This window comes from Scyliorhinus canicula, chromosome 26 (genome assembly GCF_902713615.1).
Source record: "Scyliorhinus canicula chromosome 26, sScyCan1.1, whole genome shotgun sequence".
In the NCBI taxonomy this organism is placed as follows: domain Eukaryota; kingdom Metazoa; phylum Chordata; class Chondrichthyes; order Carcharhiniformes; family Scyliorhinidae; genus Scyliorhinus; species Scyliorhinus canicula.
Genome location: NC_052171.1, coordinates 10,929,379 through 10,944,391, shown reverse-complemented (window position 1 = coordinate 10,944,391; position 15,013 = coordinate 10,929,379). Strand labels below are relative to the sequence as shown.

The following is a 15,013-nucleotide window of genomic DNA, read 5'->3' as shown; positions in this document are numbered from 1 at the left end:
GGTGCAGAGTCGATGGGCCGAATTTGCCTCCTTCTGCACTGTAAATTGTGTGTAACTGTTCCCTTATTGAATTGTGCAGCCTTTGAGTCCAACCAAACTGACTTTCCCTTCTGCACTCTCTTTCTTTTTAAATAAATTTAGAGTTCCCTATTCATTTTTTTTCCAATTAAGGGGCAATTTTGAACGGCCAATCCACCTAACCTGCAAAGAACAAAGAAAAGTACAGCACAGGAACAGGCCCTTCAGCCCTCCGAGCCTGCGCCGATCATGCTGCCCGTCTAAACTAAAATCGTCTACACTTCCTGGGTCCGTATCCCTCTATTCCCATCCTATTCATGTATTTGTCAAGATGCCCCTTAAACGTCACTATCGTCCCTGCTTCCACCACCTCCTCCGGCAGTGAGTTCCAGGCACCCACTACCCTCTGCGTAAAAAACTTCCCTCGTACATCTCCTCTAAACCTTGCCCCTCGCGCCTTAAACCTATGCCTCCTAGTAATTGACCCCTCTACCCGGGGAAAAAGCCTCTGACTATCCAAAAAAAAGCCTCTGACTATCTTTGGGTTGTGGGGTGAGACCCACGCAGACACGGGGAGAATGTGCAAACTCCACACGGACAGTGACTCAGTGACCCGAGTCCTCGGCGCCGTGAGGCAGCAGTGCTAACCACTGCGCCACCGTGCTGCCCTCCCTCCGGCATTCTCGAGTGTGCCCTGTGGCACACTTGCACAAGGTTACAAATACCTGGTCGTCCTCTTTCGGTCATTGACTGAGGTCTACTTACCAGTGCAACACCGTTGACCCCCCTGGACCCACCTCCTCCGAGGCAGCACCCCTCTGGCGCAGCCTCCTCCTCTTACCAGGGGTTGGCATCAGCTACTCACATTGGTCAGAAACATGTGAGGCAGGCCTCAATAGTCCCCGGGACTTTTGGCCCTCCCTCCCATCCACCAACTCTCCCCTCATTCCAGTGCAGTAAGAAGTCTGACAACACCAGGTTAAAGTCCAACAGGTTTGTTTCGAATCACTAGCTTTCGGAGCGCAGCTCCTTCCTCAGGTGAATGAAGAGGTAGGTTCCAGAAACATATATACAGACGTCAAAGATGCCAGACAATGCTTGGAGTGCGAGCATTTGCAGGTAATTAAGTCTTTACAGATCCAGAGGTAGGTTACAGAGGTGTGAATTGTCTCAAGCCGGGACAGTTGGGAGGATTTTGCAAGCCCAGGCCAGATGGTGGGGGGTGAATGTAATGCGACATGAATCCAAGATCCCGGTTGAGGCCTGCGGAACTTGGCTGTACGTTTCTGCTCGGCGATTCTGCGTTGCCGCGCGTCCTGAAAGCCGCCTTGGAGAACGCTTACCCGGAGATCAGAGGCTGAATGCCCTTGGCTGCTGAAGTGTTCCCCGACTGGGAGGGAACATTCCTGCCTGGCAATTGTCGCGCGATGTCCGTTCATCCGTTGTCGCAGCAACTGCATGGTCCCGCGCCTTGGGACAACCTTTCCTGCAGCGTATGAGGTAGACAACGTTGTTGTCTCATTCCAGTGGCGCAGGATCCTCAGGAAAACATGCAACGACTAGACAACTGCTCCACGCAAATAAGTGGTTAACCGGTTCAGCTTATGAAATAATGCCGCCCTTGATCAGAGCCAAGGATGGATTCTCCATTATTGGGGCTAAGTCCCAACACTGGCGTCAAAACATAGAACATAGAACATAGAACAGTACAGCACAGAACAGGCCCTTCGGCCCTCGATGTTGTGCCGAGCAATGATCACCCTACTTAAACCCACGTAACCTGTATACCCGTAACCCAACAATCCCCCCATTAACCTTACACTACGGGCAATTTATCACGGCCAATCCACCTAACCCGCACATCTTTGGACTGTGGGAGGAAACCGGAGCACCCGGAGGAAACCCACGCACACACGGGGAGAACGTGCAGACTCCGCACAGACAGTGACCCAAGCCGGGAATCGAACCTGGGACCCTGGCGCTGTGAAGCATTTATGCTAACCACCATGCTACCCTGCTGCCCCAAAACAGTCGAGTTGTACTCCTGAAAATCCTGGATTAAAGGACCCGGAGTAAATCCCGCAGCTTTTGCTGCAGGTATGGGCCGCCGCACTTCCGGGTCGGAGCCCGGGCATGCACATGGCGGCGGCCTCCAGCGGCCGCGCCGAGATCCATGGCGGACTCGGACCACGGGGCTGAACCCGTGGTCTGCGGCCCGTCGGGGCAGAGGATGTCGGAGATGGCCTCTGGCAATGGGCCCCAGGCGACGCGGCGTAATCCCCGAGTGCCCAGAGAATCAGCCGCGCATTGTCTCCCTTCGATACTGAATCTCTGAACAATTAAAGCGCAGAACAAAACTTTCAAATGATCTGCAAGAAGTAACTCAGCCCGCCTCGCTCCTGCACCTTTTCCCAGCCGTCCTGCAATTCCTTCTCTTCAAATAATTCTCTTCTGAAGGCTTGAAGCTGCCTCCACCACACTCTGGGGAAGTGCCTTTCACATCCTCTCCAGGGTCCCAGGTTCGATTCCGCCTTGGGTCACTGTCTGTGCGGAGTCTGCACGTCCTCCCCGTGTGTGCGTGGGTTTCCTCCGGGTGCTCCGGTTTCCTCCCACAGTCCAAAGATATGCAGGTTGGGCGGATTGGCCGTGATAAATTGCCCTTAGCGTCCAAAATTGCCCTCAGTGTTGGGTGGGGTTACTGAGTTACGGGGATAGGGTGGAGGTGTTGACCTTGGGTAGGGTGCTCTTTCCAAGAGCCGGTGCAGACTTGATGGGCCGAATGGCCTCCTTCTGCACTGTAACTTCTATGAAATATCGTGATGTTAGAAAATATGTGAACTCTTCTCAGTGAACGGTCTCAGTTTTGGCTGAGGATTGGCCAATGAACCCATCAGAGGCTGATCTCCTGTTCACTCGCTCTGAGGTATATATTTCCCAGGGAGAGTGAAACAGGAGCTTCATTGATGCCAGCTGGTTTTTCATGAGTATTTTTCCTCATCTTCCAGTGAATCCATTTACAGTATCCATTTCTTTCTCACCAGGGAACAAAATTGCTGTTCAATTGCTGTTTAATCTGAAATTCTCCCACATTCCCACAATACAGTGCTGCCGATCATGTCCTGTGATACGTGTGAGGGAATAATGCTGCAGCTCCAGACAGCTCGGAAGCGGGGCTACGAAGTGGATGTATTGCTGTCGAAAGCCTGCAACTCATATTCTGATGTCTCCAATTTGATGGTGAGTAAAGGGAGAGTTGAAAGTACCGTGGACCGTGTCAGCAATGATATCAAATGATGTGTCGGGACCAGGATTTCACTGATGGGTCAAATTAGAACATAGAACATAGAACGATACAGCGCAGTACAGGCCCTTCGGCCCTCAATGTTGCACCGACATGGAAAAAACTAAAGGCCATCTAACCTACACTATGCCCTTATCATCCATATGCTTATCCAATAAACTTTTAAATGCCCTCAATGTTGGCGAGTTCACTACTGTGGCAGGTAGGGCATTCCACGGCCTCACCACTCTTTGCGTAAAAAACCCACCTCTGACCTATGTCCTATATCTATTACCCCTCAATTTAAGGCTATGTCCCCTCGTGCTAGCCACCTCCATCCGCGGGAGAAGGCTCTCGCTGTCCGCCCTACGAACAGACGAACAGACTCAAAAACAGCTTCTTCTCCACTGTCGCCAGACTCCTAAATGACCCTTTTATGGACTGTCCTCATTAACACTACACCCTGTATGCTTCATCCGATGCCAATGCTTATGTAGTTACATTGTATATCTTGTGTTGCCCTATTATGTATTCTCATGTATTTTCTTGAATTCTGTTCAATTCCCTTTTCTTCCCATGTACTGAATGATCTGTTGAGCTGCTTGCAGAAAAATACTTTTCACTGTACCTCGGTACACGTGACAATAAACAAATCCAATCCAATCCAATCCAATCTAACCCTCTGATCATTTTGTAAATTGATAAAGAATGTCTGATTGAGGGCAGCGCGGTGGCGCAGTGGGTTAGCACTGCTGCCTCACGGCGCCGAGGACCCGGGTTCGATCCCGGCTCTGGGTCACTGTCCGTGTGGAGTTTGCACATTCTCTCCCTGTTTGCGTGGGTTTCGCCCCCACAATCCAAAGATGTGCGGGGTAGGTGGATTGGCCACGCTAAATAGGAAAGAAAAGAATTGGTGCTCTAAGTTTATATATTTTAAAAAAAGAACGTCTGATTGACATCAGTTCAAAGGCAGGATTCGTGGAAGTGTAGAAGAACAGAGGGATCTTGGGGTCCATGTACCTAAAGTTGCCACCCAGGTTGATAGGGTTGTTAAGCAGGCGTGTGGTATGTTGGCTTTCATTAACAGGGGGATTGAGTTTAAGAGCCGCGAGGCTTTGCTGCAGCTTTATCAAACCCTGGTTCGACCACACTTGGAATATTTGGAATTTAGGTTAGTAAATTTGCAGAGGTTAGTAAATTTGCAGATGACACGAAGGTCGGTGGAGTTGTGGATATTGCTGAAGGATGTTATAGGATACAGAGGGACGTAGATAAGCTGCAGAGTTGGGCTGAGAGGTGGCAGATGGAATTTAATGCGGAAAAGTGTGAGGTGGTTCACTTTGGAAGGAGTAACAGGAATGCAGAGTACTGGGCTAATGGCAAGATTCTTGGTAGTGTAGATGAACAGAGAGATCTCGGCATCCAGGTACATAAATCCCTGAAAGTTGCCACCCAGGTTAATAGGGCTGTTAAGAAGACATGTGGTGTGCTAGCCTTTATAAGCAGGGGGATTGAGTTTCAGAGCCACGAGGTCATGCTGCAGCTGTACATAACTCTGGTGCGGCCGCACCTGGAGTACTGCGTGCAGTTCTGGTCACCACATTATAGGAAGGATGTGGAAGCTTTGGCAAGGGTTCAGAGGAGATTTACTAGGATGTTGCCTGGTATAGAGGGAAGGTCTTACGAGGAAAGGCTCAGGGACTTGAGGTTGTTTTTGTTAGAGAGGAGAAGGCTGAGAGGTGACTTAATAGAGACAAATAAGATAGTCAGAGGGTTAGATAGGGTGGACAGTGAGAGTCTCTTTCCTCGGATGGTGATGACCAACACGAGGGGACATAGCTTTAAATTGAGGGGTGGTAGATATAGGACAGATGTCAGAGGCAGTTTCTTTACTCAGAGAGTAGTAGGGGTGTGGAACGCCCTGCCTGCAACAGTAGTAGACTCGCCAACTTTAAGGGCATTTAAGTGGTCACTGGATAGACATATGGATGAAAATGGAATAGTGTAGGTCAGATAGGCTTCAGATGGTTTCACAGGTCGGCGCAACATCGAGGGCCGAAGGGCCCGTACTGCGCTGTAATGTTCTATGTTCTATTGTGTGCAGTTCTGGCCGCCTCATTATAGGAAGGATGTGGATGCTTTGGAGAGGGTACAGAGGAGATTTACCAGGATGCTGCCTGGAATGGAGGGCAGGTCTTATGAAGAAAGGTTGAGGGAGCTAGGGCTTTTCTCACTGGAGCGAAGAAGGCAGAGAGGTGACTTGATAGAGGTATACAAGGTGATGAGAGGCATGGATAGAGTGTATAGCCAGAGACTTTTCCCCAGGGTGGAAATGGCTGTCACGGGGGGGACATCATTTTAAGGTGATTGGAGGAAGGTATAGGGGAGATGTCGGAGGCAGGTTCTTTACACAGAGAGTGGTGGGTGTGTGGAATGCACTGCCAGCAGAGGTGGTGGAGTCAGAGTCATTCGGGACATTTAAGCGACTCTTAGACAGGCACATGGACAGCAGTAAATTGAAGGGGTGTAGGTTAGGTTGAACTTAGATTAGGATAAATGGTTGGCACAACATCGTGAGCCGATGGGCCTGTACTGTGCTGTACTGTTCTCTGTTCTACGTTCTAATACTTCCCCTGGGTCAGAAAATGGGGGAGGGAAACGGAGACAGAGAAACAGACGTGCAATGTAGCACACAGCCAAGCATGCAAATCATAACTGTCCAGTAACAGCAGATGTCAAATTGGCTTTCATGTCCTTCCTCCTCGCAACTAAACGAGAGTGAAGTGAAAAAAAGAAGTGAAACCATGTTAAAGTTAATTCTGCTAAAAACAGTTAAACATTCAGGAACTTGATTCACGCCTGCACATCTGTGGTTTAGAATCTCAGGTTTGTTTTTCACAGGAATATGGGGCCCGGCCAGAATCGCCCTCCCCAAACCTCTCCATCTCTCGGATAGAATCGCCCTCCCCAAATCTCATCACCTCGTCCCTCCTATTGAATTGCCTCCACAACTCTCACCCACTCTTTTTCTCCTTTTAAGGTGCCTGTTCGAACTTACCTCTTTAACCAGTCTTTAGACCAGCTGCCCTAGTATTACCTTCTGAGGCTCAGCGTCAGATTTTGCTTTCAGCGCGGTTCGATTCCCGCACCGGCCTCCCCGAACAGGCGCCGGAATGTGGCGACTAGGGGCTTTTCACAGCAACTTCATTGAAGCCTACTCGTGACAATAAGCGATTTTCATTTCAATTCATTTTTCAGACGTTCCTGAGAAGCTTTGGGGCATTTTATAAGTACGATATATATATATATAAATCCCGTTTTTTACATAATACCAATTTAACATAATCCCAGTTTTAATGCAGCCTTAATGTAAGCCTACTTGTGACAATAAAGATTATTATTACTTTACCGGCAGGCTTGAGGCCTTGTACTGGGTTGTAGATATTCACCTCCGATCCATAATGGGTCCATTTATATCGGTTGTTGATCAACAAGCTCAGTCTGCACTGAGTGCTTGTTCGATCTAATCCTTCCGACAAACTGCAGGTTTAACCATCAGACACAGCCTCCACGTTGGGCCACACTGCTGATGGGGTCGATCAGCTTGAAATGTTCAAAGCACAGGGCAAAATGTGTTTTAAAACTAACTGCGAGGCTGTCGGCTCCGTTGTTGAGCTTACTGCAGAGCCTTTACCTTGCTAAAGTGGTGATGGGACGTGGATGATACCGTTACTGTAGAAAGTGGCTTTTCCGGCAAGAATTCAACTTCAAACTGAACTCTTGGGCGCAATCTAGCTCCACGATTTGGGGTAGTCAGTGATGCACGATTAATTATTGCGAAAGCAAGATTGGAGAATAATCGAAGGCTTTATTAAACAAGATGTGTTTCCCCAGCGGCTCGTAACAAAATGGCTGCAGCCGGGGATGAACACCTCTTGATACCGTCCACTGGGCGGAGCCAGCAGACAGGGATTTACCCACGTATCTCTAATACAGTAGTACCTCCAACACAGGTACCGTAATACATATAATACGGTCTGCCACATTCACCCCCTGTTGAAAAACAGAGTCGGGCTGGGGTGGTGGCAAAGCCTTTAACAGTAACAATAACAACCACGGTAACAATTCCAAAGAAGAAATCAATCGATCGGGGTCCTTGATGGTTCTCTGCGACGTCGCAGTCTCGGTGCTGATGCAGGCGCCAACAGGCATTTCCGACTCCGGGAGCGTGCAGTCCTCTGCATCGTTCCCTCTGGGTGGAACCAGTGGGAGGGCGGATCCTCCTGGGGCGGGGGCTGCGGTGAGGTGCGCTGGCGGGGAAGTGGGTGGATGAGAGAAGAATGGTTCGGGTGGAGGGGTTGGTGAGGGGGCCGTGGGCGGGGATCCAGCGGGCGCCAGATGCCGGAGGGAGACCGTGTCCTGGCCAGTTCCTCAATATTATTAATATTCCAGGCAGGATCTCCTTCGCCACACCAAATCCCAGTCAGCCTCACATATCACCATCCGGCCTATCCACACTGTCCCCACACAGCCTTGCTCTCATTATTCTCCCCCAGCTACTAACCTTCTTTACGGAAAGGACTCGGCCCCGACCCATTCCAGGGTTTGCCCGCGTCATAAATAGTTGTTGCTTTGCCTTCCCTCTTGCTGTGCGTTTCTGTTCTGTCACCGTTGTGTCAGCCACTGAGATCGTGAAGAGCATTGAAGCCGTTAGTTGCCAAAGATTGGGATTGGCTGATTTCTCTTTTTTCGTTTCACCCGATCCTTGTAGTGCGAAGACTTTATCCAGAGCAACAAACCGCAGCTGAACAACCTTCTTCAGCACCAGGAGCAAAGAGATCTTTGTGGGGTAAGTTGTACAAAGGTTAGCATCCTCATTCTTCAAGCTGTGCACGTCGGAGCGAGGATGATTTGATAATTCATGTGAAGATCTAGTACAGATTAAACAGGCCAAATGGCCTCCTTCTGCTCTGCACTGTTCCTGGTTTAGATATTTTCTTGTTAAAATAGAATGGCATCCTCCAAGACAAACTGATGGACAATATGAGGCTGACTGACCATGTTCCTGCTCACTTGTAGTCAGGATATCAGAAGAGAACGAACACCCTTTGAGCTGTACTGATAGAAAGATTCACGGGGACTCCCTTCCTCTATCTTGATTATCATAGAATTTACAGTGCAGAAGGAGGCCATTTGGCCCATCGATTCTGCACCAGCTCTTGGAAAGAGCACCCTACCCAAGGTCAACATCTCCACCCCATCCCCATAACCCAGTAACCCCACCCAACACTAAGGGCAATTTTGGTCACTAAGGGCAATTTATCATGGCCAATCCACCTAAAAGGCTTGGTTATTTTAATGATGAATTGATGTACAGTTAAGTCCAGGCAGCAATGTGAACATTGCTAGTATCACTTGAAAGCAGCCAACATCAATCTTAATCAAGAAACTCAAAATACAAGGAAGCTTCGGATCATGATTACTGCTGTTTAGACAATTTCTGATCACTACACTACTAGATGCATTATGGGTTGAAAAACTGTAAGAGACATCCTTGACTCTAGACCTAAAATCCACAGCCAGAGTTTACCTAGTATTCCACTTGCTTTTCCCAGATGAGGGAGATTGTCCAACTGATCCTTGAGATAATTCAAGTCAAATACAACTTTTTCCAAACATACAATATAATTGTTAGCAATCCTTCTGAAACTACACAAACTATTTATGAATTATAAATAACAAAGCTTATGCACTGTCATCACTTAAGTCCTCGGGCATTCAGGATGGAATACAGAATCAAAGTAAAATTACTTTGAATATATCCAACTAGGCCAACCAGGTATGTGTTGGTTCAACTAAATTTGTTACTTTTGACCAATTTACGTCTTGTTCAGGCAGCACGGTGGCCTAGTGGTTAGCACAACTGCCTCACGGCGCTGAGGTCCCAGGTTCGATCCCGGCTCTGGGTCACTGTCCGTGTGGAGTTTGCACATTCTCCCAGTGTCTGCGTGGGTTTCGCCCCCACAACCCAAAGATGTGCAGAGTAGGTGGATTGGCCAGGCTAAATTGCCCCTTAATTGGAAAAAATAATTGGGTAATCTAAAATTAAAAAAAAAAAAAAAATTTACGTCTTGTTCAACTTTTTAAAACTCAAAAACAAAGCAGCAAATTACCAGGCACCTTTAATGGCTATTGTGTTACCAGGTAGTCACCATCAAACTGATGGGTAAATCCAAATTGTAACACTATGCTTTTGCATTTCCTACTATGAAATGTATAAATTTTTTTTAAAACATCTTGCAAAAACATCAAACCCTTTGCCGGTCTCTCAGAGCCGTATATTCAGGAACCGGCCTCAACCAGTATCGTCCTTGTGCCTTTATCTCAGGAACTGGATTTGTGCGTCAGAAAGGAGACGGGCCAGATGCTTGGACTCGATGAGTGCCTCTGGGGTCCATCGTACTGGTGTGCGACCCGGGAAACTGCCGTCAGGTGTCAGGTAAGCATAGCCTCGACCCTCTGTGCAATGGTGGTAGTGGGGTGAGATATCGAAGCAGATAATTCTGATACTCCAAACTTATTTCAAGCTTGCGTTTTTTTTTAATTACGATTTGACTGTCGCGCTGCATTCGCGTTGAAAATTGAGCGGGATCTTACACTCCCTTCATATTGTGATCATGTCTGATTCCTGACCCCGTACTGAAAGAACTTTCACACATACTCTTTGTGGGAGGGCACTTTGGGATGCTGGACTATGATCTAAATTATCGGTGGGCCTGTGACCTACATTTGAGCTCCTATCTTACTTTTGAAGAGTTCTGATGAGACAAAGGGTACTCATTAGCTTAGATACCAGTTTAGAAGAGGCAATTTGCAGAAATAGATACAGTAGTGTATACACAATGCTGTTAATATCAGAAAGGACACAAAATGGCTGTTAGCTATTTTAGCAATACTAAAGACACAAAATGGCCGAACTAGCCACATTCTGAACAATAAGTTGCAAACTGTGTAAACTAACTCATGAGAACCTAGGGAGCATTTCAACAGCCGCTGGTAACAGCTTCCCAGAACAGGAAATGCTACGTGTCTTTCATAGAATAGAATTTACAGTGCAGAAGGAGGCCATTTGGCCCATCGAGTCTGCACTGGCTCTTGGAAAGAGCACCCTACCCAAGGTCAACACCTCCACCCTATCCCCATAACCCAGTAACCCCACCCAACACTAAGGGTAATTTTGGACACTGAGGGCAATTTATCATGGCCAATCCACCTAACCTGCACATCTTTGAACTGTGGGAGGAAACCGGAGCACCCGGAGGAAACCCACGCACACACACAGGGAGAACGTGCAGACTCCGCACAGACAGTGACCCAAGCCGGGAATCGAACCTGGGATCCTGGAGCTGTGAAGCGATTGTGCTAACCACAATGCTACCGTGCTGCCCTTGATAAGATCAGGGACCCCAGTTGCAGACAGGACATCATTGTTAGTTTTGAGTGACGTTTGCATGAAGTTAGGGGCGGGTAAGACCCACTTTAACCATAGATGCGATAACTGCGATGCTAGGAAAACTGATTGACTGCATGTAATGAAGTGTGACACGAATATAGTTGATTGGTTGTATGTAAATGAGAATACAACTAATTCCGCCCCTTAAATCTGTATATTAACCCGTGTGAGCCTTAGCTCAAGTGAGAGAAGGTGCTGTCGTGGGCTGCGGAGTCTGAGATCCCTCCCAGAATTCTGATATAATAAACTGCGTTCTTTTACGGATACTCAGGCCTTCGAGTGAATATCCACTCCAGTTAGCCCAGGAATGTGCATCCAGACAATGCACACTTGTTAAATCCTCATACAGTATCGCTAGATTTCTCTTTCATTTGATGCTGGTGAACAGACTTCCTGTCCATGTTTCCAAAGCAGATTGGAGCTTTGATGATGCCTGTTTGATCCCTCAAGGTAGTGATTGATTTTTGAGTCTGGGTGACTCTTCGTCAAGTGACACCGAGCCTATACTCAGGCAAGAAAGCAGCTGGTAGCTAATAACAGTTGTACCCATGTAGGGGGTGGGCGGGGGGGGGGGGGGGGGGGGGGGGGGAGGGGGGGGGGTGGCACCGTGGTTAGCACTGCAGCCTCACGGCACCAGGGACCCGGGTACGATTCTTTTTTTTTTTAAATTTAGATTACCCAATTATTTTTTCCAATTAAGGGGCAATTTAGCGTAGCCAATCCACCTACTCTGCACATTTTTGGGTTGTGGGGGCGAAACCCACGCAGACACGGGGAGAATATGCAAACTCCACACAGACAGTGACCCAGAGCCGGGATCGAACCTGGGACCTCAGCGCCGTGAGGCGGTTGTGCTAACCACTAGGCCACCGTGCTGCCCCGGGTACGATTCTGACCTTGAGTAACTGCGTGGAGTCTGCACGCTCTCCCCGTGCCTGCGTGGGTGTCCTCCGGGTGCTCCGGTTTCCTCCCACAGATTAGGCGGCTAGGCCATGACAAATAGCCCCCAGTGTCCAGCGGTTGGATGGGGCTACAGATTATGGGGACGGGGCCGTGGAAATGAAAAATGAAAATGGCTTATTGTCACGAGTAGGCTTCAAATGAAGTTACTGTTAAAAGCCCCTAGTCGCCACATTCCGGCGCCTGTCCGGGGAGGCCGGTACGGGAATCGAACCGTGCTGCTGGCCTGCCTTCAAAGCCAGCTATTTAGCCCAGTGTGCGAAACCAGCCCGAGAGGAGTGGGCCTAAGTTGGATGCTCTTTCAGAGGGTCGGCGCACTTGATGGGCCAAACGGCCTCCTTCTGCACGGTAGCTGTTCTACGATTCTATTCTCAGCTATTTTGCACCTGGAGGTTTTGCGAGAGGCCTCGAAAGGGTGAAAGGAGGTGAAATTCTAAATTAGGAAGCAGCGGTAATCTAACGTCAGGAGTTTGTGGAGGGCTGCAAAAGTCGAGAACCACAGAGTGAAAAGCGGAGGTGAAATCCGAAATGAGGAAGATGTGATTAAGTAGTGTCAAGCTTCACGAACCAGATTTACTTTCAGATTCTATCAGACAATGGTGTCCTCTCGGAACATGTATTTTCAATGCGGAGAGCTATCATTTTTCTACTTTGTTCTTTCTTACAGACCATCGATTATTGTGAGAAGCACGGCTGGATCTAAAGACACTGCAAATATCTCTAGCTCAATACTTCTTCAATTTAAACAAAAAAAAAAACCATTGCCACAGTATTTTGTTTAAAAATTGAATTCAGCATCGGCCCATATAGTTCTGCCCTACTTGCATGGGTGCACACTTTAGTTAACTTCCTGCGCTTATAGTTTATGATTAACAGTTAATACCGGACAACTTTTATATTGTGAAACATGCAGCTCCGATTGAGTACTGGATATCCTTTTCCCTTCTAGATGTCTCGAGGTTAGAATTGCCGATCTTCTACATCGAGTGTGAATTTTATTCTTTAATCAGCTTTATCCCATGTATTAGCAGTTTAAATTTAGTCATTTCTGATTTCGAAAACTTCAGAAGACGATTGGGGATAGAGCAATATAAGATGGAAGTTTCCTCGCTTTTTTCCATGGTGTGTGTGTCTTATTGCAGAAACTGCTTCCCTCAAATAGCAATCTAAGTGAAACAGTCCAAACCCTTTGTTGTTGCGTAATGTTCAGATTCTGAGAGTGGAAACGTTCCGTTGAGACATTTCCCCCCTACAAGTCAGTTTGTTGCTGATGTGTGGTGCAATGATGGATTCTGACAGTTAACTATGATTTTCTTGCTTAATAAAACTTTTACTAACATACTTATTTGGGAATTGATGTGTTTCATTGCCATGTCTTTCAATCCTATTTAATACCTCGCTGAATTAGCCTTTTAGCATGGGGAGGCGTGACGGCTGAACACAAGACGACCTCCCGCTGTTCAGCTCGGTAACTCTGCCGCCACGAGGTGCGCAGTGCACGCTGTGATAGGCAGGAAAGCAGTTGCCTGTCTCACTATTATGGTGTAGGATAAATGAGAGGTGATGCATTTTCGGTCGATCAAATCGAGGGCAGGACCTGCTCAGTTAATGGTAGGGAGTTGGGGAGAGTTACAGAACAAAGAGATCTAGGGGCACAGGTTCATCGCTCCGTGAAGGTGGAGTTGCAGGTGGACAGGGTGGTGAAGAAGCCATTCACCATGCGAGATTTCATGGGTCAGAATATTGAATACAGGAGTTGGGACGTCTTGTTGAAGTTGTACAAGACATTGGTCAGACCACACTGTGTTCAGTTCTGGTCACCCTATTATAGGAAGGATATCGTTAAACTAGAAAGAGTGCAGAAGAGATTTACGAGGATGTTACCAGGACTTGATGGTCTGAGTTATAAGGAGAGGCTGGATAGAATCATAGAATCCTAGAATTTACAGTGCAGAAGGAGGCCATTTTGCCCATCGAGCCTGCACCGGCTCTTGGAAAGAGCACCCTACCCAAGGTCAACACCTCCACCCTATCCCCATAACCCAGTAACCCCACCCAACACTAAGGGCAATTTTGGACATGAAGGGCAATTTATCATGGCCAATCTACCTAACCTGCACATCTTTGTGACTGTGGGAGGAAACCGGAGGACCCGGAGGAAACCCACGCAGACACGGGGAGGATGTGCAGACTCCGCACAGACAGTGACCCAAGCCGGAATCGAACCTGGGACCCTGGAGCTGTGAAGCAATTGCGCTATCCACAATGCTACCGTGCTGCCCCTTTATCCCTGGGACTTTTTTCCCTGGAGCGTAGGAGGCTTAGGGGTGATCTTATAGAGGTCTATAAAATAATGAGGAGCAAGCAACATCTTTTCCCAAAGGTAGGGGTCTAGAAGTAGAGGGCAGAGGTTAAAGGTGAGAGGGGAGATGAGACCAGAGGGGAAATGTCTTCACACAGAGGGTGGTGAGTATCTGGAACGGGCTGCCAGAGGCAGTGGTAGAGGCGGGTACAATGGGCAGGGTGGGTATAGAGAGATATGGGCCAAATGCGGGCAAGTGGGACCAGCTTAGTGATAGAAACTGGGCAGCATGGACAAGCTGGGCCGAAGGGCCCTATTCCATGCTGTAAACATCTAGGACTCTAAGGACCTGGTGCCATATTCAAACAACACCCAGTGCAGGTCAGGAGATCCACATTGCTCCTTCAGTCATCGGGGGCACAGCTCGTGCTGGAGAAGCTAGCAGATTTGAGCCACCTCATCCCAGGACACGCAAGGGAACCTCCAGCATTGCCTTTCGCCCTGGTCCTGTGCTAACTTGCAATGGGCCCTCCTCATCTGAAAGCGGGCCTGTACCAAGGCAAGGTTGCCTGCAGCCTGCATCAATCGCCACCTCAATGGATCTGGGATCTATGAACGGATCAAAGTGGCAAACTTAGTGAGCATGTCCTGCCACCTCAAAAACAGATTTCCTGCCACCTCAAAGCCAACATCCAGTTGGTCATGATTACTAGGATGTCCCTTTGATCAGCCGTGCTGACCTTGAACTCCAACCACCTGTAAACACTTTCCTCCCACTTCAATGGAACACATTTGTCGACCATGGTCAAGGTTTGGAAGGTGCCTTCCCGACGGGTCCACAATCTTCTACCCACTCCCCTCGTCAGTCACTCGTCTACTCCATCACCCCTGATCCACCCAATATGGCCATTCCGCTCTGTCACCTTTGAACCTCACCCTT

General features: G+C 48.3%; 1 protein-coding gene across 1 annotated transcript in view; it reads left to right on the top strand.

Moving 5' to 3' along the window:
• Positions 1 to 13,112, top strand: part of LOC119957447 (prosaposin-like) — a 39,325-nt gene extending 26,213 nt beyond the window's left edge. Inside the window, exons 8-11 of the mRNA XM_038785519.1 lie at positions 3,122 to 3,255; positions 8,070 to 8,147; positions 9,687 to 9,797; positions 12,439 to 13,112. Of these exons, the coding sequence (XP_038641447.1) occupies positions 3,122 to 3,255; positions 8,070 to 8,147; positions 9,687 to 9,797; positions 12,439 to 12,474 (359 nt within the window). The 3' untranslated portion in view covers positions 12,475 to 13,112. The remainder of the gene's footprint in view (positions 1 to 3,121; positions 3,256 to 8,069; positions 8,148 to 9,686; positions 9,798 to 12,438) is intronic.
• Positions 13,113 to 15,013: the final 1,901 nt, after the last annotated feature.